The sequence below is a fragment of the Phascolarctos cinereus genome, unplaced genomic scaffold (genome assembly GCF_003287225.1).
Source record: "Phascolarctos cinereus isolate Bilbo 61053 unplaced genomic scaffold, phaCin_HiC Scaffold_1;HRSCAF=81, whole genome shotgun sequence".
Lineage (NCBI taxonomy): Eukaryota > Metazoa > Chordata > Mammalia > Diprotodontia > Phascolarctidae > Phascolarctos > Phascolarctos cinereus.
The window spans coordinates 185860236-185886287 of NW_027555514.1; the positions used below are offsets into that span (position 1 = coordinate 185860236).

Here is a 26052-nt window from a genome sequence, read left to right on the forward strand (position 1 = left end):
AGTGAGCCAATGAGAAGATGGGATGGGGGCGGGACCACGGAGCGAGCCAATGGGAGGATGCGGGGGCGGTGCAAGTGAGCATCAGGCCGACAGAAGGAGGAGTGCCTGCAACCGCTTTAGGCCGCTAGTGGGGAGCATGCTTTTTTTCCAGGCTGCTGTGGGGGGCCCGCACGAGCCAGCTACCTGGCGCCAGTCCACATTATCCCTGTGCTGCCCTCCTCTCTAACAGTCACTCCTTCGGTTCCGAGGCGGCCTCTGGGAAAGCCCAGGGGCAAAACTGGAGAGGGCCAAGAGACTGGAGCAGACGCTGGCTGGGCAGCACCCTGTCCCCAAGGGGGCTTTCCTTTACAAACCTTCCCCCACCACCCGAAGCGGTGTAGTTTCCAATCAACCTCTGCCACTCCCACCACCCAAACCCAAAGTAAAGGGAGCAGGTTAGAGCGATTATCCTTGTGTGTGCCGCACAAACCAATGAGCCTCACACAGCAGCGAGTGGGGACGGGCATATTTATGTGTATACAAAAGGAAAGGGAGGGTTAATTGGACTGTGTCAGACAAGTCAGACAAGGATTCTCTCCCGAAGATGAGGCCAAGCTCCTGAAAGAAGCCCACAGTCACACCAGTCTGGTAGTTCAAGACCCCACAGTGGCTATTATGTCAAGACTGAGATTTCTGCTTCTTCCAAGGTGGGGGCTGGCTGGAATTAGGAATCCTTGCTGTAGGAGGCCGAGGGCCCTCGTGGACTTGCTTCCCATTCTTGAAAACAGTCTTCTTAAGAAGCTGCTGTTGTTGCTTCCCCTTTGCCTCTGCCTTTCCAGCTCCCAGCTTCACTTCTGTCCTTCTGGTTTCTAGCTTCACCTTTGCCTTTCCAGCTTGCTTGGTCTTCTTGACAAGCTTAGGGCTGATTTTAGGCTGAGGGACCACCTGGGCTTTATTCGAAGAAGGCCCATCCATCAGTCTGGAGTCTGTGGAGTTTGTGGGGTTGGCTGCTGCATCACCTGGGATTGGAGTGAAAAGGTTAGATGAGTTTAGATGACACCGCATTGATAATGTAGGAGAAACCAACACAGGCCAGTATGAAGTAAAGTGCAACAAAGGGGCCAACGCTGTATATAACTGAAACATAACACTTTATATCTATTCTCTTAAACCACTGTAAATAGTATTATCTGCACCCTTATGTTTTCCTTTTGTACTACAATGACTTTTGCAAAGAGTACTAAAATGATAAAAAAAAAAACTCCAAAAGTTTCTTGGACCTCCTGGGACATTTCTCAGCATTCAAACCAAATACCTGGCTTTTGAAGACACTATCTTTTCTCCTGAGATCTGGGCTTCCTCCTTGAAATGCTCGAGAAAATAATTTCAAAGTATCATGAACAAATCAGAAAGTCAACATGGTTTAATGGGTAGAAAGTTCACTTCAGAGCCAAGAAGACCTAGGTTCAAGTATCACCTGTCTAGGCAACTCTCTTGGACCAAGAGAGGCAGAGATGGAAGAGGATGTTTCCTCATCCCAGTGTTCCCTACATCAATGTAAATCTCAGGTCCAGCCCTTATTCCCTCAGAACTTAGATGTTCTCAAAACTAGATGGATCTGCCTCCTGCTGACAGCTCTCAGCTCTAAGTGCCAAATTATCATCTAGTTTAAAAAAAAAAAAAGACAAAGCCAGGCAATCCAGAAAGGAAGGGAAATCACAAATCTCACTTTTATGATTCAATTAACCGTGTAAACAAGACCAGTACAGCCATCTGCTTTGGGAAGGGGGAGAAGGAAGTACAATTCCCATTCTGTTTCAAATTCCTACCTTGAAAAGCACTAATCTAGGAGAGTCTGCTATAGTCTTGACTCTTGATCAGAAAACCTAGTTTTGAATCCTTTCTAGTTGTATGAATGTGGGCAAAACACTTAACCACTCTTGAGTCTTGGTTTCCTGATTAAAATGGTGATACTCTAACCCTTACCTTTTGTCACCTAACCTATAGCAAGGAAAGTACTTTCTAAGTTTAAAGCACTATTATAGAAATTATTAAGAATAAAACAGGGGCAGCTAGGTGGCACAGTGAATAGAGTACCAGCCCTAGGATTCAGGAGGACCTGAGTTCAAATCTGGCCTCAGATAAATAACACTTACTAGCTGTGTGACCCTGGGCAAGTCACCTAACCCCATTGCCTAGACGAAAAGAAAAGTAAAGAAAAGAATAAAGCACACCAGGAAGAATTCTTTAAATCATACAGGATAGGGAGCAGAAGGCATACAAGGAAGGTTTCCAAACAAGAGACACAGGGAAATGGGACATAACTCAGTGGGCAGAGAGAACTTGAGCAAATGAGAAACAGAGATTTCTTACTTTTCTTAGACGGAGGTATAGCATTGGAAAACTTCTTGAATTTGGCAATGAAAAAGCCATCCATGTTGTGTGTATGGGGGTAGAAACGTCGGGTAGAGCGAAGTGTGGGATGGAATCGATGTTCTCTGAAGTGGGTAAAGCCCTCTTGGCCAAAGTCCAGCCCCATGGGCACCAGCCGCACATTCCTCTTTTTCAGGGCATACTCTACCACCCATTCATTTTCTTCTACCTGAGGGGGGTAGATGACGTCAGGGGTAGAAGTGAGTCTTGGCTAAAGGGGTCCCAAAGAATAAGTTTCCCCCACGCTTCCTCTGCCCACACTCCAATGTAACAGAAACCTTACCATAATGGAGCAAGTACAGTAGACAATGTAGCCTCCAGTCTTGGAAGCTGCATTAACAGAATCAATAGCACTCAGAAGCAATTCCTTTTGGATATGGGCACATCTCTTAATATCTTTCTCATCCTTTCCAGAAAATGGGAGAAAGAAAAGGTTATGATGTTTAAACAGACTGTCCTCCCTAAACAGATTAACATGCTAAAGATAATATGCTTCTCATGACAGATTCATCCCCTTCCACACCAATACCCACCTTCTCTCCAAAATGTCTAAACTATCCCTTTTTCCTCCTCCTCCTCACCTTGTTAGTCTTGACAGATGGGTCCTTAGAGATGATACCAGTGCCACTACATGGGGCATCAAGCAGTACCCGATCAAAGCCTCCTACCACCTGCATGGGAAGAAGATAAAGAGGTGGTCAAAGGAACTTCTCCGTATCCACAAAGGCTCCATACCCCAAGCTCTTATAGACAAATCTACAACCAAAGTTAAACATACAGACACCTAGAAAGGTGCTAGTGGGCAGGGGGGTGAATAGAATATTGGGAGATACAAGAGAGAAACAATGGTGGCTCTACGGCTAACCTTAGGGAAATGACGTCCATCATCATGGCTGACGATGGTGTTGGTGACCCCCAACCGGTGCAGATTGCCTACAACACTCCTGAGGCGCTGAGCATTAGCATCGTTGGCAAGGATCACTCCCGTGTTCTTCATCAGTTGGGCTGTAGTAGGCAAAAGGCCATCATCCTTCAGTTTGTGCCCATGTCCCTACAGCAACTGCCTGCCCACCTTGTGACTAGCTCTACTCAGTAACCCACCAAGTTAAAGTCCAGCATGCAGTGTTTAACTCCACACATAATCACCCAGTATCTCTCAACCCAATATGCTAGACGAACTGTGTTCCCACTTCCCACCCTTGTGGTAAAATAAATATTAAGCCTGTGGGTTTGATTTTCACTTTTACTGAAGAACTTTCTGGCCTTCCAACTGTTCCTGGGCACCCATGGGCTCACCTTACCCCAAAAGCAGAATACTGAAAGGGCACTTCCTAGGCTAAATGAAATGTTCCTGTTCTGCCACTTCCCTACCTATGTAGCTAGTCTTGCCACCAGGGGCACAACACATATCCAAAATACGCTCGTGTTCCTGGGGTGCCAAGGCAATGACAGGCAGCATACTGGAAGCACCTTGAAGGATGTAGTGCCCTGCCAAGTACTCAGGAGTAGCCCCTAGGAAGACAAAAGAGACGAAGAGAAGGGTGGATCAGTGGAATTCCACAAACATAAAGCACCTATATAAATGACACTGGGGTCACACATATGAAAAGATAGGAGATGACAACTTTGTGAGAGGGTGAGAGATGTGCACAAAAATCTATGATGCAAATTAGAAGGAAAACGGGCACTGTGGGACAAGAAAAGTCCCATCCACATTCCTAGGAATGGGGAAATGCTTGTACAAACATAGAAAAGCAGGGAAGGGCAGAAAAAGGTCAGGGAAAAAGGAGAAGCGACTCACCAATGGGCACAGAAGAGTCATACACCACCAGTCCAGTTTTTGACCATTTACCCAAGGGATCCAGATTCACCCCTCGGTTGATCAAGGCCTGGAAGAGGAAAGATCATGTCAAGGTTGCAGGCACTGCAACTTTCAGGGCAGAGGAAAAGCCAGCAAAGTAGCCTTGGTAGTGGAAATGTGGTTTTAATAATAGGACACTAGAACCACAGAAAACCCACTCCATCTAGGATAACTCCTCATTTTGTCTCTTTGCTCTTAACCTGCATCTCAACATAGAGATGTTCAACATTTCAACAGAAATGATTCTCTGTCAGAGGCTGCTCTGTTTCTGTCTTTTTATTGAACTACTGAATTAACTACAGCGACCTTAATCCCTAGTCCTTTCCTTCCTAAAGAAATCATCCATCCCCAAGAACACTCAAGATATTTAGGCCATACCAGTCTCTTTACCAAAAGCACCACTAATAATCTGTTGCAGGTTTCAGTGCTGTCCTAAGGCCCTGAATCTCCCACTCACGTATCACAGAACCACACAGAGACTCCCTCTAATTGAAATATTTTGAATGGCTCCTTGCTTCTAACCAGGCTGCTTCATGCAAGATTCCATACCCTGTAGAGCCCTCTACACTAGGGCCACCAAACCACAGCCCACATAGAGGGCCTATCAACTGTTTTTGTATAGGCCTTGTAAATAAGGTTAAATAAAACTTTAAAATTTAAGTGGCAGGGGGCAGCTAGGTGGCGCAGTGGATACAGCACTGGCCTTGGAGTCAGGAGAACCTGGGTTCAAATCAGGCCTCAGACATGTAATACTTCCTAGCTGTGTGACTCTGGGCAAGTCACTTAACCCCAATTGTTTCGCTAAAAACAAACAAACAAAAACATTTAAATGGTAGAAAAACAGGCCCAACCCCTGCTCTACACCAGCAAAGGCAGACAGACCCTATGTTGGGCACTATGCAGAACAGCCCTTCCCCACTCAAGTATGACTCAAAGAATCTGAGACTTACGGAAATTTCACGGGCCATTCAATCCAACCTGTACACAAATGGAATCTTCACTATAAAAAAAGTAGTAATCCAGCCTCTGTTTGAAGACCTCCAAAGAAGAGAGGAACCCACCTCTTCTCAACGCAACGCACTCCACTTCTGAACAGCTCTAATTGTTATGACATCAAACTTAAATTGGACTCTTTACAACTTCCATCCATTGCTTAAGGTTTTGACTTCCAAGGCAGGCAAAGTAAATTTAATTCCTTCTCCACACAATAGCCTTTAAATATTTGAAGACAGCTATTATGTCTCCCTATCAGTCTTCTTTTAAGGCCAACCTTAAAAACAAGCATTCTACCCCCCCCCAAATCAACAACTGTGCCCATGCAAAACAGGCGATTTATTCTTGCGTTTATCTGAAAATGGACCCTCCTTGAGACACTCCCCAATCAACCCTACCCTTCACCTGAGCCAAATCCCGACGACGAGTTTTCAAGCTGTTGGTTCGGAGGGTGATGGGTCGGGGAACCTCATTAGCTTCTAGGAATTCCACTAGCTTCAAGGAAAGAAAGGAGATTAGGATGGCTAGGGACTAGATATAACAGAATACAAGCAGCAATAAAGGACTAAAGAGCTTGATATAGTGTAATAAGAGTAAGAAAAGGACCACAGCAGGATGACTGACATCATTACTACCTCAGAAAGAGGGAAAATGTCCATTATCTTGCCAATCAGGAAGTCTCCATAGGAGTAGTATGTAGCCAAGTCTTTCCGAAGCCGACTCAGGTACTCACTCCGAGACCGACCTTCCTCTCGCTGAGACCCAAAGTCCCGAAGCACCCCTACAATGTCCTGGATTCGCTGATGTACAGACTGCAGATCTGGAGCCTGGGCATGTGACCATGCTAAGGAACATTATCCAATGTAACCTGCCCCATCCCTATCTATTCCACCCTTCACCATATGTACTGCCTCCCTTGCCCCATCCAATTGCACTTAGATACCACTCCTCCCAGCCTCTGTCCTAGTAGGATATTCTCTTGCTCTATCTCCTTGCCAGAGGGCAATACAAATTTTTCATCCTTGTCCAAGTTGATCTGAAGATCTCCATTTTCTTCATCATCATTTTTGGATTTTGGCTTAGGAGAGTGTTGTTCAGCTTCCTCCTCATCATCGCTGTCTTCTGAACTCCACTGACTCCTGTAAATTGCCAACAGGTCAGAAAGGGGACCTTGGAGATCAAGAGATTTCAGCTTCTTCATAAGCACTTCCACCCTAGCCTCTGCCCACACCCTTTACTAGAATCTCTAAGACATACAGTGTTTCTGCTTCCTGGGCCCTTTGCTTCTGAGCAGCCTTCTCAATGGGCAAGAGCTGTGGGCAGAGAGAGAAGACAAGGACTTAAATAATGCCAACTTTACCTTCGTCAACACATCACTCTGCTCTGACCCTTTTCAAGGGTTGTTGTGAGGCTTAAATGAGATATTTATAAAGCACTTTGCAAACTTTAAAGTGAGATATAAATGTTATCAGTACTATTATTATATACCTGCACAGGTTAGAAGAGACAGGACGGTGGGACCAACCAATCCAAAGAGGGAACTGGTTGAACTTAGAGCCCTTGCCCTTAGAGAGGCAAAGAAAAATTCTTTAAGAGGAATAAGGAAAAAATTTAATGAAAAGGAACTCATCTCGAAAAATTATGAAGTATAGTAAAGCTATAATAATCAAAACTATCTGGTATTGGATTAAAAAAAAGAGAGAATCGAGAAAAAGAACCAAATGTCTGTAAGAGATTAGTGTTTGATAAACTCAAGATAAATTAAACAGCAATACAGTGGGAAGAAATTCATTTTGTTCCACATCTCTGACCATTTACTATAATAAATTCCAAGCAGATCAAAAGACATAATAACAAAAAGCAACGTACTCAATAAAAAACAAATATGAGGGAGGGGAAATCTTCAAAGTAAATAGGTCTTACAAATGGCTGACAACCAATATCTTAATGTGTGATTTCCCAAAGAACCATAAAAGAATATGAACAACTTCCCAAGGAAAACACTAAACACAAATTGTTAATGATACTTTGAAAAACTGTTCAAAACCTCTAACGATTAGAGCAACGCAAATTAAACCAGCAAATTGGCAAATTAGTAATAAAAAATTTCAGTGTTGGCAGAGCTATAGAGAATTAGGTATGTGTTGTTCTAATTGTAAATAAACACAATCTTTCGGGAGAGCAACCTGCCAAAAATACTACAAAACCTAACATAAAGACATACTTGTACAGAAATATTCATAACTGGTTTACTTTTAAGAGTAAAAGGCTAAAAATAACTTCCTTATCTAACACCTGGGAAAAGGTTAAATAACCATAGTACAGCAATCTAATGGAATACTATTGTACCAAAGAAACATGGAGACTACGAAGACACATAAAGCTAAACAAAGAGATGCAGAAAGCAAAATTAGAACACATTCTACATAATAGCTAACTACAAATTGTGGAGAAAAAAATAACCAAACCTTTCCACACAAGTAGGAAAAAGCATCACAAAGCACAGAACTTATCAATTTTATAGATGAGGTCGGCTGGGACACTAAATAAATTGCCTGCATCACAAAGCTACTAAATGTCTGAAGCAGGGATCAAATATAAACCCAAATCAACAAGTTACTAAGAGTTTACGGTGTTGGAGACACTGTGTTAAACAATGGGGAAAAGTCAGAGAACTTAACATTCTAACTGGGGAAAGAGCATATATATGATGAGTCTATTCACATAAAAAATGAATACAAAGTAGTTTTGGAGAGGAGTATCTTAGCTAACTGAGAGAACCAGGAAAGGGAATGTTTGAGATGAGTTATGAAGGAAACCAGGGACTCCAAATATTGAAGATGAAGTGGGTATACACTTCATTTCCTAATGAAAATTCCCTCTACTGAGCACAGCGTTTGGTGACTTGTTCATAACACAACTAGTACAATAGCCTTAAGACTTATTGATGGATCTTGGGGACAGTGAATAGTTCAGCATGGCTTCAATGCAAAGTTGGGAAGGGTGGGAGTGGGAGTGTTTATATTTGATCCTAGAGGCAATAAAGAACTAATAGGAATTGGGGGGAGGGTTATGACACCAAACTTGCCCTTAAGAAAAATCACTTTGGTAGGTGTGTAGGAGACCAGAAAGAGGTTTGAGGTAAGGAGACCAAAAGAGAAGTTACTGCAAATAGTCCTGGTAAGAGGTGATGAGAGCCTGAACTAGAATGACGGCTCAGTGGATGGAAAGAAGATTCCAAAGATACAATGGAAATAGAAGTAACAAGATTTGGCAACTGACTGTAAATGTGTAGTGAATGAGATGAGAACTTGAGAATGCCACTAAGGTGGCAAATCTAGGTGACTAAAGGAGGGTGTAATCCTTGACAGTAGAGAAGTTTGAAAGAGTAGTGGGGTGTGGGGAAAGATGAGTTGTTTCGGTCCTGTTGAATTGGGAATGCCTTCAAGACACTTAAACATATACATCTGGGAATCATCTTAGATATAATAAATAGACTCAATAAGCTCACGAGGTCACTCAGAAAAGGTACCTGGGCCCTGTGGTCCATAATAGAGGCCTGAGGTCCACTTACAACTAACAGGCATGACACTGACAATGAAACAGGCCCCAAGTCTCCTAACTGCAAGTGTGGCATTCTTCCTACTACTGTTTCTCATAAAATAAAAATATGACATTTTGAGAATTTAATATTTGCAAAGATGCTTTCTTCACAATAACCCTGCAAAGCAAACTTTTTGGGGAGGGACTGATTAGTGTGAGTATAATAAAGTCCCAATGAAAACTCCCTCCACTGAGCACAGAGAGTTTGGAAGACTTACTCATGGTAACACAACTAGTATTATGTCAGAAGTTGGACTTATGAACCTTTGTCTTCCTGATTCTAAGGACCACTGCTCTATCCACTAAGCCATGTTACCTCTCACTATTACAGCAGATATTGCGATAGATTCTACAGGTATTATAGTTGAGGAAATATACCCTTGAGAGATAATACAGCTTGCTTATGGCTGCATAGCTACTTAAGTGTCAGAAGTGAGAGTCAAATCTAGGTCTCTCCCTAAGCAAGTCCAGAGGTCCTTCTTACCAAGGTTACACAGATAACTTTGTTTTAAAATTAAGTTAAAATTTTTAAAGTAAACAAAATCCCATCTTGAATGTTCACCTCATCATCTTCATCAGTTTCTTCTTCGGAGGCCACCCCATAATCATCTACCATATCATCTTCACTATCCAAAGAAGCCCAGTTATCCCCTTCACTCTCTGCATCATTGTCCTCAGAGTCCTCCTCTTCATCGCTGCTATGAGGGGGGGCTGGGCGCTTTTTGCCCTTAGCTGGTACAAGCAATGGTTTATTTGCAATTTTGAGCCCAGAGGCCTGGGGTCCTTTCTTCCCAGGGGGCTGGCGAGCACCTGTAGGGAACCATAGGTGTTAAACAGCCTCTTAGCCAGCTAAAGATTCCAAAGGGTCCTACCCCATCAGAATCAGCCAACAACCCCACTCTCTCCACCAACCTAGAAACTTTTTCTACCTTCAAGATGTTTCTCCACCCTGCAGTTTCTCTTAATTCTCCTGAATTATTCTATTAGCCCACACTGATTATTGTGCTTGAAAACTTCTTTTCAAATTAATGTCCCTAGCTCCTACTTTCACACTAACCTTTTGTTAGAGGCTTTGGACTAGGAGACAGATTCTTGGTTTCAGGAGCCCCTGCAGACTCTGATCTCCTCTTGGCTGCCCTAAAAAAGTAGGAAGAATGAAAGAGTGAAAACATGCCTCTTATTCAACCCATTTTCCTCAAAACTGATGGAGCTTTACATCCCCATCCCCATCCACCTATGTCTGGGAGATCTAAGATGAACTTACCTTACCAGTTAACTCTATCCAAAGGTTTGTTGTTATTAGCATCCCCCTCCCCACTCCAGACTTCACTTGGTTATCCCAAACTCACCTCTTCCTGGCACGGCTAGAGAGCCTCTTCCCACCTTCATCACCAGCTACATAAAGGAACAATAATAACTAATCACAGGGGGGAAATGCACTGGAGAGAAGAGAGCAGAACAAGATTGGAAAGAGATTGTGAGGCTAGGACTACAGAAATTCACAACAAAAGCTCTGGCTAACCATGCCTCAATCATTCTAAACCCCTCTGGAAGTGAAAGTCTGGAACACGTCAGACCCTAGACCAAATCGGTAACACGAAAAATAAAAGATAATAAAGGACCTTCAAAGAGAGCTAATCAAGACTCCTTTCTAGACTTCTCACCCACTGGCACTGAAGTCTTTTGTCTGGTGCTGCTGAGAAGAAAGCTCAACACAAAATGAACACAAAGCAGTTTTGAGGAGTGTCTCAGCAATTGGGAGAACCAGGAAAGGCTTCAGGAAAGATGGTGTTTGAGATGAGTTAATGTAACGTAATACACTATACTGTGAAGGGGGAATAAAGGATGCTCCCCATAAGGGCCAGTGCAGGCCGGTTCCCTCAGGGAGCAGCAGGAACGGCAGAGTCCCAGTAGAGGGGTCCTCACCTGGGGGCAGGAATTTGGCGAGCTCGGTCTCAGCACCCTTCTGTTTACGGGCCTTTCGGCCAGGCCCGCGCTTCTCCTTCTTGGTGGGGTCCAACTTGCGCCCCATGACGCTGAGGCAAAGAAAAAGGGTTCACGCATTAGGGATGGGGTAAAGTAGGGGAAGCAGGAATGGGGGCTCCGCCGGGGAAAGTGGGGGAAGACCCCCTGTCAACGGTCTCCCACCCCCTAGGACTGCGGCTCTGTTAGCCCGAGGGAAGCCAGCGTAAGCCAGAGACTTCCTTCCCCCAGCCCAAACACTGAGCTCCGGGCTCCCAAGGGACGAAAGTCCTTGGTCCCCTAAAGAGACCCTGTCTCCGAGAAGGCCCGAATTCGCCCTCACCTGCCAAGTACCGCGTCCACGTGCACTGCTAAGCCCGCCGTTCGCTCGCCCCACAATCCGGAAGCGGCTTTGCGCTAACGTGACGACGCAAGACGCACTGACGCTCGGCCTCCGAAGCCGCGGGATTTCGCCCCGCCCCTTCCTCCCTGCCACTTCCGGCCACGGCTTCTTTAAGTACTCTTCCAATCTTTGTAGTCAGGGCTAGTAGCTTCTGCCGTGGGCAGTGAGAACCTGAGCCTCCTCACCTCAAACCTGCCAGTCAGTCAGTAAGCACTAATTAAGTGCCCATTACGTGCCAGACGTTGTGCCAGGCGCTGGGGACACAAAGAAACGTAAAAGACAGCCCCTGCTCCCGAGGAGATCGCGGTCTCAAGGAGGAGACATCGCTAACAATGACGGCCAAAGGGGCTACCGACGAGATACGTTAGAGACAGCGGACGGGGCGGGGCACTAGCAGCGAGGAGGGTCAGGGAAGGCTTCTCGTCGAAGAGGGATTATAACTGGGACTTAAAGGAGGCGAGGCGGGGAGCGTTCCAGGCGTGGGGGACAGCCAGTGGACGGGTCCGGAGCCTGGAGGCGGAGTGGCTTGTTCGAGGAACAGCGAGAAGGCCAGTGTCCCCGGAAGGAAGAGTGCTTGGGGGTGGGGGCGAGGTGTAAGAAGACTGAAAAGGTGGGGGGCCGCAGTTTATGAGGGGCTTTGAACGCCAGAGGATTTTATATTTGATTCTGAAGGTAATAGGAAGTCACCTTTAGCAAGATAAATGTGACGGCAAAGTGGGGTATGGATGGGAGTGGGGCGTGACCTTCCCCGGTGCGTATTAGAGACATGTTACAGGGGTCAAAATAGATGGGTCTTGGCAATGGGAGGAGTGTGAGTGAGTGAGGGATTGAGGATGCCACCTAGATCGTGAGCCTGGGTGACTGGGAGGTCGGTGATACCCTGGATAGTAATAGGGAAGTTCGGAAGCGGGGAAGGGTTTGGGGGAAAAGTTCGATTTTGGACATGCTGAGTTTAATTTATCTACAAGACATCCGGTTCAAAATGTCTAATAGGCTGTTGGAGAAGCAAAACTGGAGGTCAGCTGAGGTTAGGGCTGGATTAAGTGGATCTGATAATCATCAGCGTAGAAGTGGTAATTAAATCAGTGGGAGCTGATAATTAAATCCAGGGCACTGCAGCCCATGTAATCTTGTATCTTCCCATGCTGTCCTTCCCCAAATCTCACCAAATTCTCTGCAAACCTTGTTCCTAGTTCACCTCTCCCTCCTCACCTTTGCCTCTGTCTTCCTTTAAAGACTTGGCCCAAATCCCACCTTCTGCAAGGTTCCTTTATTAACTTCTCTGAGCTTGCATCCCATTTACACAATACACGTCATGTTATGTAGTTATTTGCAGGTTACCTTCCTCATTGTTTGGCACATGGTAAGCAGTAAGTGCTGTTGAACTTACCAAATCAAGGAGCTCATTTTCTAATGAGGGAGACAACCTTCCAACAACTATGTACAAACTTATCTTACAGGATGAACTGGAGATAATCCGAAAGGGATGGCACTATTATGAGGGACTGGGAAAGGCACTTTAGCTGAAACATGCAAAAAGCATGGAGATAACATAGATAAGGGAACAATTCCAGCCAGGAGGAAGAGCAGTGAAAATACAGAATTAGGAGTATCTTGTCCAGGGAAAAAAGAAGCCAGTTTCACTAGATTGCAGTCTACAATATGTCCATCAAGTGCTTAATGCTTGTTGTCTAGCCCCCAGAATCAGTTTTGTTCTCTCCAACAAGTAAGGAAGGGCTTGGATCAGGAACACTTTAACACTGTTATTCCAATTATTCTTTTCCTCACATCCCAACTTCAGGCGAAGCAGGTTATCTCAACACAAAGGTCTAATAAGAACTAGAAAATAAGTTTAGTGGAGAAAAAAAAGTCTGAAGCTAGCTGTGACCTTAGGCAGCTCACTATGGTTTCCTAATCTGTAAAGTTAGATTACTTCCAACATTTCATAAACTTGTCAGGAGAAATTTAAAGCACTATAAATGTGTATGGTATTCAAGCATCACCATAACCACAAATTGCTCAAATGTGCATGCACAGCAACACACACAAACAACTACAGGGCTAAAATACAAGGAAACTTTTATTTTCAGTTTTTACGAAGTTTTTTTTAAATGCTTTTGGTTCTTTTTCTTTTTTTTTTCCTTTTTCCCATTTTTCCTTTTTTTTCCTTTTCTTTCTTTTTCTTAAATTTTTTTTTTTTTGCATTTTATTTCATTCTGGCCGCTCAGTGGCTGGAGCCGCTCGGTTCCTGGTATTAAAAAGATGCCAACGGAGGTAGCTGTGTCTCGCCCAGGGGCCCGGCCCATCCGAAACCCCAACAAAAAGGAAGAAAACAAAAAATAAAATAAAAACACAAAAGAAATTTCAGATCATTTTCTCCGAGCTTGGTGAGAACCCACAAGAGTTTGTGTAACAGACGTTACGGTGGGGAAGAGGCCATGAACCCGGAGTGGGGCTGGCCTGCCCTCTCCCTGCAGATGGCGCCGGCGCTACTGCTGCATGTCTCTGGCAGGAAGGGCGATGCAGCCCCTCACTTCCTCCCCTCCCCAAGTGACAGGGGGAGTTGTTCCTTTATAAAATGAGGAGGGGGTGGAAGGAAGAGGAACTCAAGCCCCCAAAAGAGAAGCTTGGGGGCAAGGGGGTAGAAAGGGTCACTGCTCAGTGGTAAGGTGGTTATCATCAACCTGGATCTTCACTGCTGCTGGGCTACCTGTAAAGGATAGAGATAAGAACAGAGTGAGAATTCAATACTTAGATCACTGCCACTACTAAGATGAGCAGGTGATGGGGCCTAGTCAGTCACCATGTAAAATTTAAGAAGCTACAAAGTTCCATTTTACACCCAATTTGGGAAATTGGCTCAAAAGAAGCCTACCTGCTGTGGGGTGGGTTCGGGGCCCCGGTTTGCCAGCCGGCTAAGGATGTTACGCTCTGACATCTGTAGCCGCACAGCCACAGGGGGAATACGGGCAATGGTGGCTGGCAGCCTCGTGACATCAGCCTTCATGTCACTCAACAATTCCTCCAGTTGTTTCAGAACTACAAGAAGAAAGGCATAAGGGTTGGACTGTGAGTGGACGTGGTTGAGATCCAAGCCCTTCTATCAAGAGAAGCAGTTTCCCCTACCCCTCTCCTCTGACCTCAGTGAATAATGATCATAATGTGCTACTGGGAATAAGCTGAAAATTTAGTCTTTACTTTCTTTGTATTCTTCCAAATTCTTCTATAATCATCTTTGTTCTACTTATCTAGTTCAAAGACTCCAATTCAGAAATGGAAGGGACTTGAGAAGTTATCTAGTTAGACCCTCTCATTTTGCATATGAAGGAATTAAGACTTTTCTAGAGAGGTGTACTGATTTGCCCAGTAGTAAGAGGCAGAGCTGGGATTCAAACCCAAATTCCAAGATTCCATTAGGCTGTCCTAACCCTCATTTTCTCTTGCTGCTTTTTCCACTGCTCTAAACCCTTCTATTTGACTTTACAAAACCTCTCTCTAAGCTTCCTTCTAGACTACCTTTTGGAAGCCTTTTTCTTCCCTTTATCCTACCCTCTTCTGCAAAACTTTCCTACTTCAGAAAAATTTTCTCTAAGAGGGGAAAAACATAGGTTACTCCCTCCCTGTCAAAAGAAGTTTGAAAAAACAACCATCTTCACCAGTATCTCAACAAAAAAAGAAAACTGCTAAGAGATTTTATCTAATCCTTCCCCAGACATTCAGGCAGAATTATATCTAATGTATCCTTATCTCCACAACACTAAACACTAAGTGACTTAAAACATCATTTTCTAATGAGAAGTGTATTGGCTAGGACTGTCTATGCAGCTACCTAAAGGCAAACAGTAAAAAGCCTCAATAGAGCACCACAGACATCCAGAAAATCCACCAATAATGGAGTTTCAGAAACTAGAGATGGGAAGAGAGAATAAGCAGAATGGGCAGGCGAGCCACTGGCTACCTTTGTGCAGGACAGCATTAGCTGGCTTATTTCCTGCCATTGATTCCTTAGACAGGTGCTGGTGGCTTTCAGCCAAGCATTCCACCTCAGCGAAACGGGTATTGAGTGCCATGGAAGGATGGGAGGGGTCCTCTGACATGTTCAGATAAGCTGCTCGACGCAGTTGTTCCTCAATCACCAGGGCTTGTTCCAAGAGCTTGGCAGATTGGAGAGAAGGGGAAAACTAGATAAAATGCTCGGTTTGCTATTCTTTAAAAGAGCTATATGTATTGGTTCTTAAAGACAGCATATTTACAAGGAGTGGAAGGAGTGAGGGGAAAACAGATAATAACCATTTAACTTCAAAGTACCTGTGTCTAAAGGCACTGGAGGAGATAGTTTAATAAAGACATAGCCCTTGCCCTCAAGAAGCTTACAGTCTAATAGAGGAACTAACACTAAAGGCCCTCTTGTCCATTTTCTGTATGCTACACAAAAACTGAAGCTAGTTAACAAGAGACTAGGAAAAGTAAAATGCTTTATTAGGGAAGAAGAAATCCAGGAAGCACCTTTTTTCTAATTCACACCCTTCTGTCTTGTGAGTTACTTCTCTTTTCCCTACTATTTCCTCACTACAGGTGTTCCCCAGGCTCAGTCCCTGGGCTACAGAGTACATTCAAATCTGCATTTCCAGTCCTGAATGGTTTCCTGTGTCCCAATTTTATTTCCAAATATCTAATGGACATTTCCAATTAGATAAAAATTGGTCACGGCAATCTTAAATTCAACATAACTAAAACTGCACTTCCATCTTTCCTACAAAATGAGTGCCCATTCCTGACTTTCCTATTTCTGCTACTGATACTGTCATTTTCCTAATAACCCAGGTGTGAGACTCCAAGAACCATCTTTTAATCCTCCCTCTTTTTCTGCCTCACCCCACCTACAACATCTAATCAAGTAACTGAATTATGGTAATTCTTTTTTTTGTTATATCTCACATCTGTTTCATTTCCAATACTACCACCTAGTCCAGGCCCTTATCTCCTTATACCCAAATTACTGCAATTTTTCCATCCCTACTGTCACCCATTCTGTTGGATGTTACTGAATTAATCTCCCTAACATACTCTATAATCATGTCACCTTCCACTATTCAAAATCAGTAAGAGTCTCTCCACTGCTTACTGAGTGAAGTATAAATTCCTAAGCTGGATAGTGAAGAACTCTATACAAAGCTGGCCCCAACCTCTCCTTGCTGACCTCATCTCCGGCCCCTAACAAAATTACTTTGCTCCAACCAGACTGGTCTATTCACTGTCCGAAAAACACTTTATGTTCATCTTCTTCTTGAGTTACCTTCTACACAGATGACTCCCAAATCTTTATTCTCACCCAAATCTCTCTCTTGAACTCCAATACCACATGCACCAATTGCCAGCTAGACCTAGATTTGCCGTCATTCTCAATCACATCATCTTCGGGGTAAAAAAAAAACAACCTAGAACACACACACACACACACCAAAAAGCTTCTCTTTCAGAATTTTCTTATTTCTGTAGGAAGTAATACCATCCTTCTGGGCAACCCAGATTCTTTCAGGATTCTTCCTTCTTTCTCACCCCCCCCCACCCCACCTTACAATCAATCAGTTGTTGAGTTTTGTTGATTCTACTTTCAGGACTTTCTTGGATTCATCCACTTCTCTCCACACACACTGAACTCATCCTTTCTTGCCTGGCATATCCCAATAGCCTAATTGTTGGTCTCCTTCGTTCCACACAACTGCCAAAATCTTCATAAAATGCAAGCCTGATCAATTTATTATTTCCCTGTTCAAAAGCTTTCAGTGTCTTCCACTTCCTCTAAGATAAAAACTCCTAAAACTGGCATTTAAAGCTCTCTACAGTTTAAGGCTACCTTTCCTGATTAGCCCACTTCACTCACCCCATGTTCCAACTAAATTAATCTAAGCTGCTTCCCTAACTCAAGGATGTACTATGTGTGGAATGCACTTCTTCATCGTCACATATATCCTGGAGCCTCCTTGGATTCTCCCAGTTATTACCCTTTTCCCTCCTCAAATTTCCTAACAGTTTCTTGAGGGCAGGTAGACTTTTATATTAGTATTTGTATCCATAGCATCCAGTCACACAGTACCTTGCACACAGCAGGTGTTATACTGAATTCAGTTGCTTCTATGCTCTTTGACTATTCCATTTCCCTTCGTTTAATGCTCCCATCTCTCCCACGAAACCTTTCCTGGACAACTCCAGCCCAGTCTTATTTTCTACTGAAATACCCAACAAATTCATGATGCTGAACCATCTACTTGGGATTTGATAATTTCTTTTTAAGTTATTGAACATTTCATAGCTTCTCTTCATATAAATTGTAAAGGCTAAGGGCAAGAACTATAGGTTACATTTATTACCTCCCCACCACCCCTAAAGTTCCTGATCCTGATCTAAGCACAATTTACACTTAGCAGGCCAACAACAAATAATTATTTAACCAGTACCTTCATACTTTTGATTAATGCTATAAAAAAAAAAGGTTACATTCCTTTCCTCCTTGCTTACCTTAAATCTTCTGGCTAGGAATTTGTTCTTTATCTCCAAGAAGTTACCACGATTCATTTCACCTTTGAAGGGCTCATTAAGAATGGCATAGCGTGGGTCATTCTGGATGTCCTGCCACCGGGCATAGCCATGGCTAAGAGAAGGATGTTCAGGAAACAAAAAACAACAGGAAAAGGCAAGAACCCCAGACAACTTAGAGGACCTTTCCTACACTTTCCCAAGGGAATCTTCCTATCAGCTGGAGTCCGAAAGGGCACAAAGGATACTTAATAATGCCAGCCAGAAGCCAGTAGTCATGCCGCCGATGCCAGATCTCATACGTCTTCTTTGTGACTGTGGCTGCCCGTTCCTCATTCTGCCAAAGGGAATGCAGCTCTGCAAGTAAGAGGGGTAACAAAAGGACCCTGTTGACCTGGACCTCCAGGGAGCTCCTATCTACCAACATCCCCTCCAAATCATATCCCTAATTTCCCATGATGGAACTACAGAAGGAAAAAATCAGAGACACGGATAAGAAACCTTGAATGCTATCACCCTAGCAAAAAACATCTTTTCATCCTTCCCTAGTTCCTAAAAAGCAAACAATGTTTGCCAAAGAACCCTCTTAAACTTCCACGATCATCAGTACCAGTAAAGCCGCCATCTGCAATGTTGAACATAAAACGCTGCTTCATGTTCTTCTTTTGCTTCTCATCACCCAGGTCCTTGGGAGTCTCCCCATTCTGAAGCATCACTTCTTTTTTCTCTTCTTCTTCTTTCTTCTCTTCTGAAGGATATATGTGGAAGAAAGGTCAGCCTCAGACAAGCTCCTAGCCCATGGTTCCAATGCACAGCCTGCAGTCACCCTTAGCCAGGTCCCTTAAACCCTCTTTTCATATACAATACTTTAATAGATATTTCTTAGCAATCTCTGAAACAAACATCTTGAAGCAAACACAAGACTGTCTCCATCTTTCAAACTACTGACTTTAAATTTAAATTTCTGATGTAATAATCTTAGCCTAAATTATCTTCTCTAAATACCTACCTTTGTCTTCCACCACAATTGGGGTCAGATCCACTGCCGATTTCTCCTCTACCTTTTCCGTTTCAGCAACACCTGGCAAACAGATGAAGCTGAAAGTATAAGCTAAAGAAACAACACCTCCCCATACCATACTTTATTGTGACCCAAATGGAATAAGCAGTCCTAATACTCAGCCTCTACAAAGACAGAGAGCTAAAGAAAATTCTCTGGACTCCTCTCACTCACCCACCCACCCACCCCTATTTTGGTGGAGTAAGGTTGGTGTGTCCTCTATTCTTTTAATATAATATTCCCCTGTACTTAAGACCTCTCTACCTCTTTAACCCGGCTGAAAGCCAAGACCTATGTTGGCGGATCCAAATACCTTTGGTTTCTGTCTCCATGGTCTCCTCAGTCTTCTCTTTGACTTCTGGCTTATCCACCTTCTCTTCTCCCTCCAGAGGCTCAACCAGAACCTTTTCCTCTTCTGGGTTAGATGCAGAGGGCTGTGTGCCCTTAAAAAAAAAAACAAATAGTAGGGTAGGTAGCAACAAAGGAAGTGAGGATTTAAGTTCATTCTCGCTGGGGTCAACATCATTAGCAATTTCCAACCCATTACCACCACAATTTTTACCTCCACAGATGTCTCAGGAGCTGCAGGTTTCACTTCTCTCTCTCCCTCTGTGTTCTCTTCTTCTTTGTTGTTGTTCTCCTCTGCTTTCACCCCATCATCTATAAAGAAACAAAAGTGGGACTAGGGTCCTAGACCTGGCTGAAAGGTCTATTCTGATGTACATGTAACCAGTGATCCTTATTACACTTTTCTTGGTGAAAGCTTAAAAATCATTTAAGTGAAGTCACATCTATAGCAGACCATGGCCTGTAGACCAGTGGATTATAGTGTGTATAATTTTTGTGATACAAAAGACATTTTGTCTTAGAATACAGATTTTTTTGTGGGGGAAGGAGGTGGCTAGGTAGGGTAGGAAACTATCTCACTCAGACTGGAAATGAAGTTTCCCCTCACAGGCCCCAATTCCACTATCAGCATGGAAGCTTTGATCTCTTCCCTTTCAACCCTTAGGCTACCTAGTATTCCTCCCACTCCTCAGGTCCTCATTCCATTCTCACTTAGTACAGCTTTAAAATCCTTTGAAGTTCTCTTCAGCTTTAGCCCAGTGAAGCTCAGAACTCCCAACTGAGAGCCTGGCCACCAGCCTCAGCCTTCCCCCATTACCAGAGACTATGAAACTGATTTTTTTAAATGCTCAAAAAAGGGTAAAATTCCAAAATATATTAATACTTAATATTGAGATTAAAAACCCCATCATATCATACGTGAAATGCTCTAAAGTTGATACTTATTAATAACATGTATTAGGCAAATTGGCCTGATTTCATTTACACCATTTAAAAGTGTCCTCTTGTGCCTTTAAGAGTCAGCCCCATCTCAGGGCAGCCCTCCTAATCTGAGAGGATGGTTTGCTCTTAGTCCTGCCTCTGGCCCTCCTGCCACAGTGGCAAGCAGGAAAGCAGGAATAAGCATGGACTTGACTGGGAGAAGAGAGAAGGGAAAAGGAAAAAAGCCAGACTTACCAGGGGGTGGTACAGGTGCAGGAGTGTTGGGTTGTGTGTCTCCTGGAGTGGAAGGTGTGGGAGTTTTAGGGGAAGGTGATCCTGGCTGTGACATCTTCTTGTTCTCTTCTACTTCAGCCAGCTCAGGCATGCTCCAGCGCCCATTGACATGCTCAAACTCCTGAACCTGCAGCATTATGGAAAAGAGGGTAAAACCTTGCCTCGAGCAATGAGAGCCCTTTTCCCATGGGATGTCAAATTTTCTCTCTGGGTATCCATCACAGCCTTCTCAAATTCATGACAGTTTGGGGGACATTTGTCCCTTTCTTCTCCCGATATATACCATCCTTTTGCCACTGTTAGCCCCACCACTCTACCCTCTCAATGGACTACCAGTTCCTGCCTTCAACCCATGCTATCCTGTTTGATGAGAGCTCATTTCCAGGACAGTCCCATCATACCAAATATGTTTCACAGATCTCTTCCTGCAGTGCTACAGTAAATATAATCCCTTGCTCCCATTCCACCTTACTCTATGTGATAATCAATATTACCATTGTTCTGGGAAAGGGTATGGCAATCAGATTGCCCTATGGCTTTACCCACCATACATGTGATCTCCCAAAAACCTAAACTCCCTTTCCTATTCACTAATACATTATGTGTGTTTGTTTCCCTTAGACTTATAAGTTCCCTGAAAGTAGAGGCCATCTCTTTTTTACCCATGTCTTTAGTACTTAATTCAGAGCAAATGCTTAATATATGCTTATTCATTCATGTTTAAGTGTTTAGGGCCACACCTTTTTTCGGATGAGTGACATAACACCAATACGAGTAAGGACATGCTGGCGGGACAAGCCCTCACGGGGGACACCATCAGCAAAGGTCTCAGCCCCATCTGCTCCTGGCTCACAAAGGTGACGCATAAACAGAGACACATAAGCCCTAGGTAAAAAGGTAGAAGAGACAGTTAAATAGGCAAAGTGACATTCTGTAGAACAAATCACCCAACAACTCCACTTGGGCACTAACTTCTAACAAAGTTATTTACTACTCCCTAATATGGCAGGCAGAACTCCAAATAACAATTCATGTTCTAACTCTAGCAGAGATCTCAGCTTAATGATTTTTATCAACAATTGCTGTGGTTCACAATGGTTATAGACATACAAAGGAGTATCCCCTACCCCAAGAGAACTCCACTGTGGAAATACTCAGCAAGATATAACCCTACCCTGACCCACACTTCTCTCCAAACCTTCACTCACTTGAACTCTTTCTCTGACTTGCCCCTCAGGTCCCGCACAAGCCATTGGGTAGTAAAGGCATCCTGAGGAGGCATCCCATAACGCATAATGGCATTGAGGAAAGCCTTCCGCTGGCGGGCATTGAAGCCAAGTACCTGAGGAAGAAGGTGCCTAGGTGAGGAAGAAAGTAGGTTTCTTCCTATAATGGACATTAGACACCAACCTTCTCTGAGACTACCTTTTCTCATAGGTGGGTGGTGGTTTCCATTGCTTACCTCAATGTTTCCACCAACACGAGCCAATAATGGAGGCAATGGTTTGTCCTTATCGTTTCGCAGGCCCTTGCGGCTAGGCCGTCTGGGTGCTACAAGGAAAGAGGAGGGAGTATAGGGAAAGTACATGGGTGAATAGTAATGGTAGGAGCATTAGTCATTCTTTATACCCTCTTAGATATCCGACTGGGAAACATAACCCTCACCTTCTGAACGTTCATCAAAGTCCTCATCGCCTTCCTCTGAGGCCACTGAGTAGTCGGACTGATTGTCTGACTGGTCATCCTGCCAATCTGGAGGGAGAGAGGGCAGATGAGCGGGGCCCACGGCCCTAGGGGAGCGGCCCAAGGGCAGGGGATGGGGCCGGCCAGACACACCTCGATCCTCCTGGGAGCCATCGTTGTAGTTGACCTGCTTACGGATTCGCTTCCCTTTGCCTAGGTTTCGGGCCAGATCCTCCTGCTGCTGCTCATAATGGTGCCGCAGCAGCTTCTCCCAGTAGTCAGGATCCACACTTTCTTCCTGCTTGATGATCTCTCGTTCTACCTCTTCTTCCTCCTGAGACATATGGAATCAAAACTCAGGGTAGGGTAGGGGTGGTCACCATCACCATTCTACACAGGTTCTCAAAGTTCCTACGCCACCCTGACATTTAAAATATTTAACCTCAGAATAACTAGATAGTGCCATATCTGGTTGGGCTTAAGTTTTCAAAGAAACTCAACTGTCAAGATACTACACTTCTCATTCTACATGTTTACAGTGTAGATAAGTAGACAAGGACATAAATATGGTAGAGTATCAACAGAGGTAAGAAAATTCATTTTTAATATTTTCAAATGGGTACCAGACTAAGACAAAGCAAGGTTAAGAGAGTGGAAAAGGGAAGTGAGACATTTAATGAAGCAGAGTGGACAGCCAGAATAGGTAGCAGGAATTTCCACTAAAATTTGTACTACATAAGCTCCTTGAGGACAAGAACTGTTTCATTTTTGTCTCTGTATACCCACTGCCTAGCACAGACTACATTGTTTAATAAATGTTGCTTGAAATGCTTTACCAAATGTTTATTGAAATAAAAGAGTCACAAGCATATTCAGATAGAACTTTGCCATCTATTTACATATGCTTTGTAAACCCCAAAATCCTTATTACAATGTCCAAATGTTTGTTCCCCTACAAAGTCATTTAAAATTCATTATTTTTCACGCACTAATGACCAGTGGTTCAGGATCCCTTCCCCTAGATTTACCAACACCAGCAACAATCATTTTTTATAATTCTTTACACGTATGTAACATGAAGTGTCTAATAGGGCTTTTATACCTCAGGCACACAGTAACATGATCTTCAAGTACTTCCATAATGTATACTTCAACAAGAACACAGATCCAATAATTGTGGATATTACCTTCAGCAGACTAGATTGCAACCCACTGATGCCCTGTCATACTGTGCAACTTGTTCATGACCTCCTATACATCTTTCACCAGAGAACTCAACCAATGAGCTGAGGTTCTTCTACCGAACCTCCTGATGTACATGAACATTACTAGAGCTCAAAGGCTACCAGTTATACTTCACCATTACTACATGGCTCATCTACCTCCTAGTCATCCTCTTGCATGCTATTCCTTATGCCACTTCCCCTATGCCATTCTTTGGTGATAGGCTTCATGCAGATTATTTATATCCACCACTACCCTACTCGTGACCAAAATTCTAATTCTTTGGGGCCTTTGGTTTTCCATTACTGACAGCCATACATCACATACCGTTTTAAATACAGACCTTTATTTCAAGAAACACAGAATCATTAAAAGCAATTCACAATTTCTCAAGTGCAACCCAGCCTTCTCTCCTTCAACATTCGATTATGAATGAAATTCATTGTTCACCCACAATATTTGTGTGATGTATGTACCGATGGATTAGTTCTATAGACTTTCCATCCAACTGTATAAATCTAGATGACAGATTTTTTTTTAATCCAACTGGTTCCTTATCTGGGTAGTCAGGCCAAACTCGAGTTACTATGGCTGTCATTTAGGAGATTATGCAATGTTCCTAGGCACATGCTTTAGGAACATTGGGAGAATCTCAACATGTCTAAGAAATAATCCCTCTTCCATTTTGATTCCATGCTAGATATTCTCCATGATTATGGAAAACATTTAGCAAGTACCTATCTTCCTATGTTTTCTGTCCTACTTGTTGGTAATAAGCAGAAAGTCAAATAAAATTGTCATTACAGATTTCAAGGGCTCTTATGTGATTTTAAAATTCATCAGAGATAGGGAAGGAAAGTCTTTACCCTGATATTTTATTCTATCAAATCTTTTTTATAGTTAAGAAATAAATACAGTGGGGCTCTTACACATTTCTGCACTTTTCAAATGACTGGGTAACTTTAAAGATATGGTCTACTACAGAATGTCATTTGTTCCCTACCATTTTCATGAATGACTTATCTAGGATGACCTAGATAAGTTTATAAGCTATTTTCTAAGAATTTGTAGAAATGCAGATATAAGCATATAGATTGACAGTAACTAATGCTTTCTTAATTGTATTTTTTCAGCAATGAAGTCCATGACTTTCCTCCCCAAAATTTGGTAAGGGGAAAGGAAAAACTGTCGATGTACAGCCACACAACGCAAGATACCACAGGGTAGCTACAATGTAGGAAGAAAAAGAGCAGTAGAGATAACCCTAGAAGTTCACAGGAATATAAAACTCCAAGAAAGGAGCCTGTAATTAAAACCCATGGCTTCAGATGTCTTTACAGAAATGTACAAAGTATGGGTAACAAGCAAGATAAATCAGATATCCTAACACAAAGAGGCTAATTTGACCTCATAGCATAAGAGAGTTGGTGAGATGAGGTCCATGAATACAATATGATTCTGGAAGGACATGTCTGATTCAACACAAAATCTCATAATTTCAGGACCTCAGTAACCATCTAGTTTAATCCATACCTGGAAAAGAATCTTCACTACAACATAACCTCACAAACAGGCACCTAGCTTCCACTAGATGACTTCTGTGAGCGGGAATCCACTACTTCCCAAGACAGTCCTATCCTTTCTAGAGGATAGGTAAGATGGTGGTATGGAATAGTATTATATATTAAAATGTAATCCTATAAAGAAAACCAGGGCCTAGACAAAGGAAAATATATTGTAGATAATATTTGGGTGAAGAACAGAGAAGGCAAAGAATATAAACACATAATTTTCAAAAGAAAAATGCAAACTATTACCACTCATATAAGAAAACCACACTAATAACAAATTTTATAAAATATGAGATTTCACCTTATATCCATCAAACTGGTAAAAATAATAAATGATGAACACAGTTAATGGGGAAGTCAGGCATACAAATAAACTGTTGAGAGAAACAGGAATTGGTACAACCATTCTGGAAAACAATTTATAATAATGCTGAAATTTCATCACTAAAATGTTTATAACTTTCAATCCAGTAATGGCACTAACTAGGCATGTACCTCAAGGATATTAATGTCAGGAAAAAAGGACCACCACTGTATACCAAGAAAATTCAACCCAGCACTGTTTGAGGTACAAAAAGATGAGAAACAAAATGAATACCCATCAAGTGGGCATTGGATGAATAAACCATGGCATATGAACACGATGTAGTAGTTATTATCCTTTTACAAATGATAAATGAGTGGCAGTTAGGTGGCGCAGTGGATAGAGCACCAGCCCTGAAGTCAGGAGTACCTGAGTTCAAATCCAGCTTCAGACCAAACACCTGACACTTACTAGCTGTGTGACCCTGGGCAAGTCACTTAACCCCGGGCAAGTCACTTAACCCCAATTGCCTCACCAAAAAACCCCCAAAAACCAAAAAAAGAAAAGAAATGATAAATGAAGAATTCAAAGAAATAGGCTTTTGTGAAATGATGTAAAGTAAAAAGAGCAGAAACAGAACATACACAATGACTACAATAATGTAAATTAAAACATTAAAAAATAAACTTAAATGCAACGATCACCACTAGTTCCAGAGGACAGACGAAAAAAACATCTTCAGATTGGAGGCAAGAATATACGATGGCTATGGAATATGCTGACAGAGTTTATGTCTTGCTTAACTGTTTTTCTTTGTTACGAGCGTTTAAACTGGTAGCAGAAAATTATTGTGGTGTAAAAAAACAAAGAATTTCT

At 43.0% G+C, this 26052-nt stretch overlaps 2 protein-coding genes and 1 non-coding gene across 3 annotated transcripts in view; all 3 read right to left on the reverse strand.

Moving 5' to 3' along the window:
• Positions 1-490: 490 nt before the first annotated feature.
• Positions 491-11285, reverse strand: NOP2 (NOP2 nucleolar protein). The gene is made up of 16 exons (XM_078155520.1): positions 11175-11285; positions 10796-10905; positions 10219-10264; positions 9927-10006; positions 9432-9679; positions 6524-6579; positions 6240-6405; positions 5902-6099; positions 5672-5761; positions 4214-4301; positions 3784-3924; positions 3278-3417; positions 2994-3083; positions 2696-2818; positions 2353-2581; positions 491-998 (listed from the first exon to the last, which is right to left on the reverse strand). Exons 2-16 carry the CDS (start codon positions 10899-10901, stop codon positions 658-660), a joined length of 2142 nt encoding a protein of 713 aa, XP_078011646.1. The 5' UTR covers positions 10902-10905; positions 11175-11285; the 3' UTR covers positions 491-657.
• A 2011-nt stretch (positions 11286-13296) lies between these two features.
• The window catches only part of CHD4 (chromodomain helicase DNA binding protein 4), a 33209-nt gene continuing 20453 nt past the window's right edge, over positions 13297-26052 (reverse strand). The window contains 15 exon segments of the mRNA XM_020994128.2: positions 13297-13944; positions 14110-14273; positions 15193-15388; positions 17754-17886; positions 18020-18128; positions 18382-18519; positions 18781-18852; positions 19145-19274; positions 19394-19491; positions 20356-20521; positions 21135-21279; positions 21603-21736; positions 21857-21945; positions 22060-22146; positions 22231-22411. Of these exon segments, the coding sequence (XP_020849787.1) occupies positions 13927-13944; positions 14110-14273; positions 15193-15388; positions 17754-17886; positions 18020-18128; positions 18382-18519; positions 18781-18852; positions 19145-19274; positions 19394-19491; positions 20356-20521; positions 21135-21279; positions 21603-21736; positions 21857-21945; positions 22060-22146; positions 22231-22411 (1860 nt within the window). The 3' untranslated portion in view covers positions 13297-13926.
• LOC144455203 (small Cajal body-specific RNA 11) lies at positions 20175-20316 on the reverse strand. The gene has a single exon (XR_013483917.1).

Coding starts and splice junctions, on each gene's coding strand:
- NOP2 (XM_078155520.1), bottom strand. CDS start 10,901: ATGGGGCGCAAGTTGGACCCCACCAAGAAGGAGAAGCGCGGGCCTGGC. Junction 9,680..9,926: donor TCCAAAGCCTCTAACAAAAG/GTTAGTGTGAAA, acceptor GGTTCCCTACAG/GTGCTCGCCAGCCCCCTGGG. Junction 3,925..4,213: donor TGACTCTTCTGTGCCCATTG/GTGAGTCGCTTC, acceptor TTGTCTTCCTAG/GGGCTACTCCTGAGTACTTG.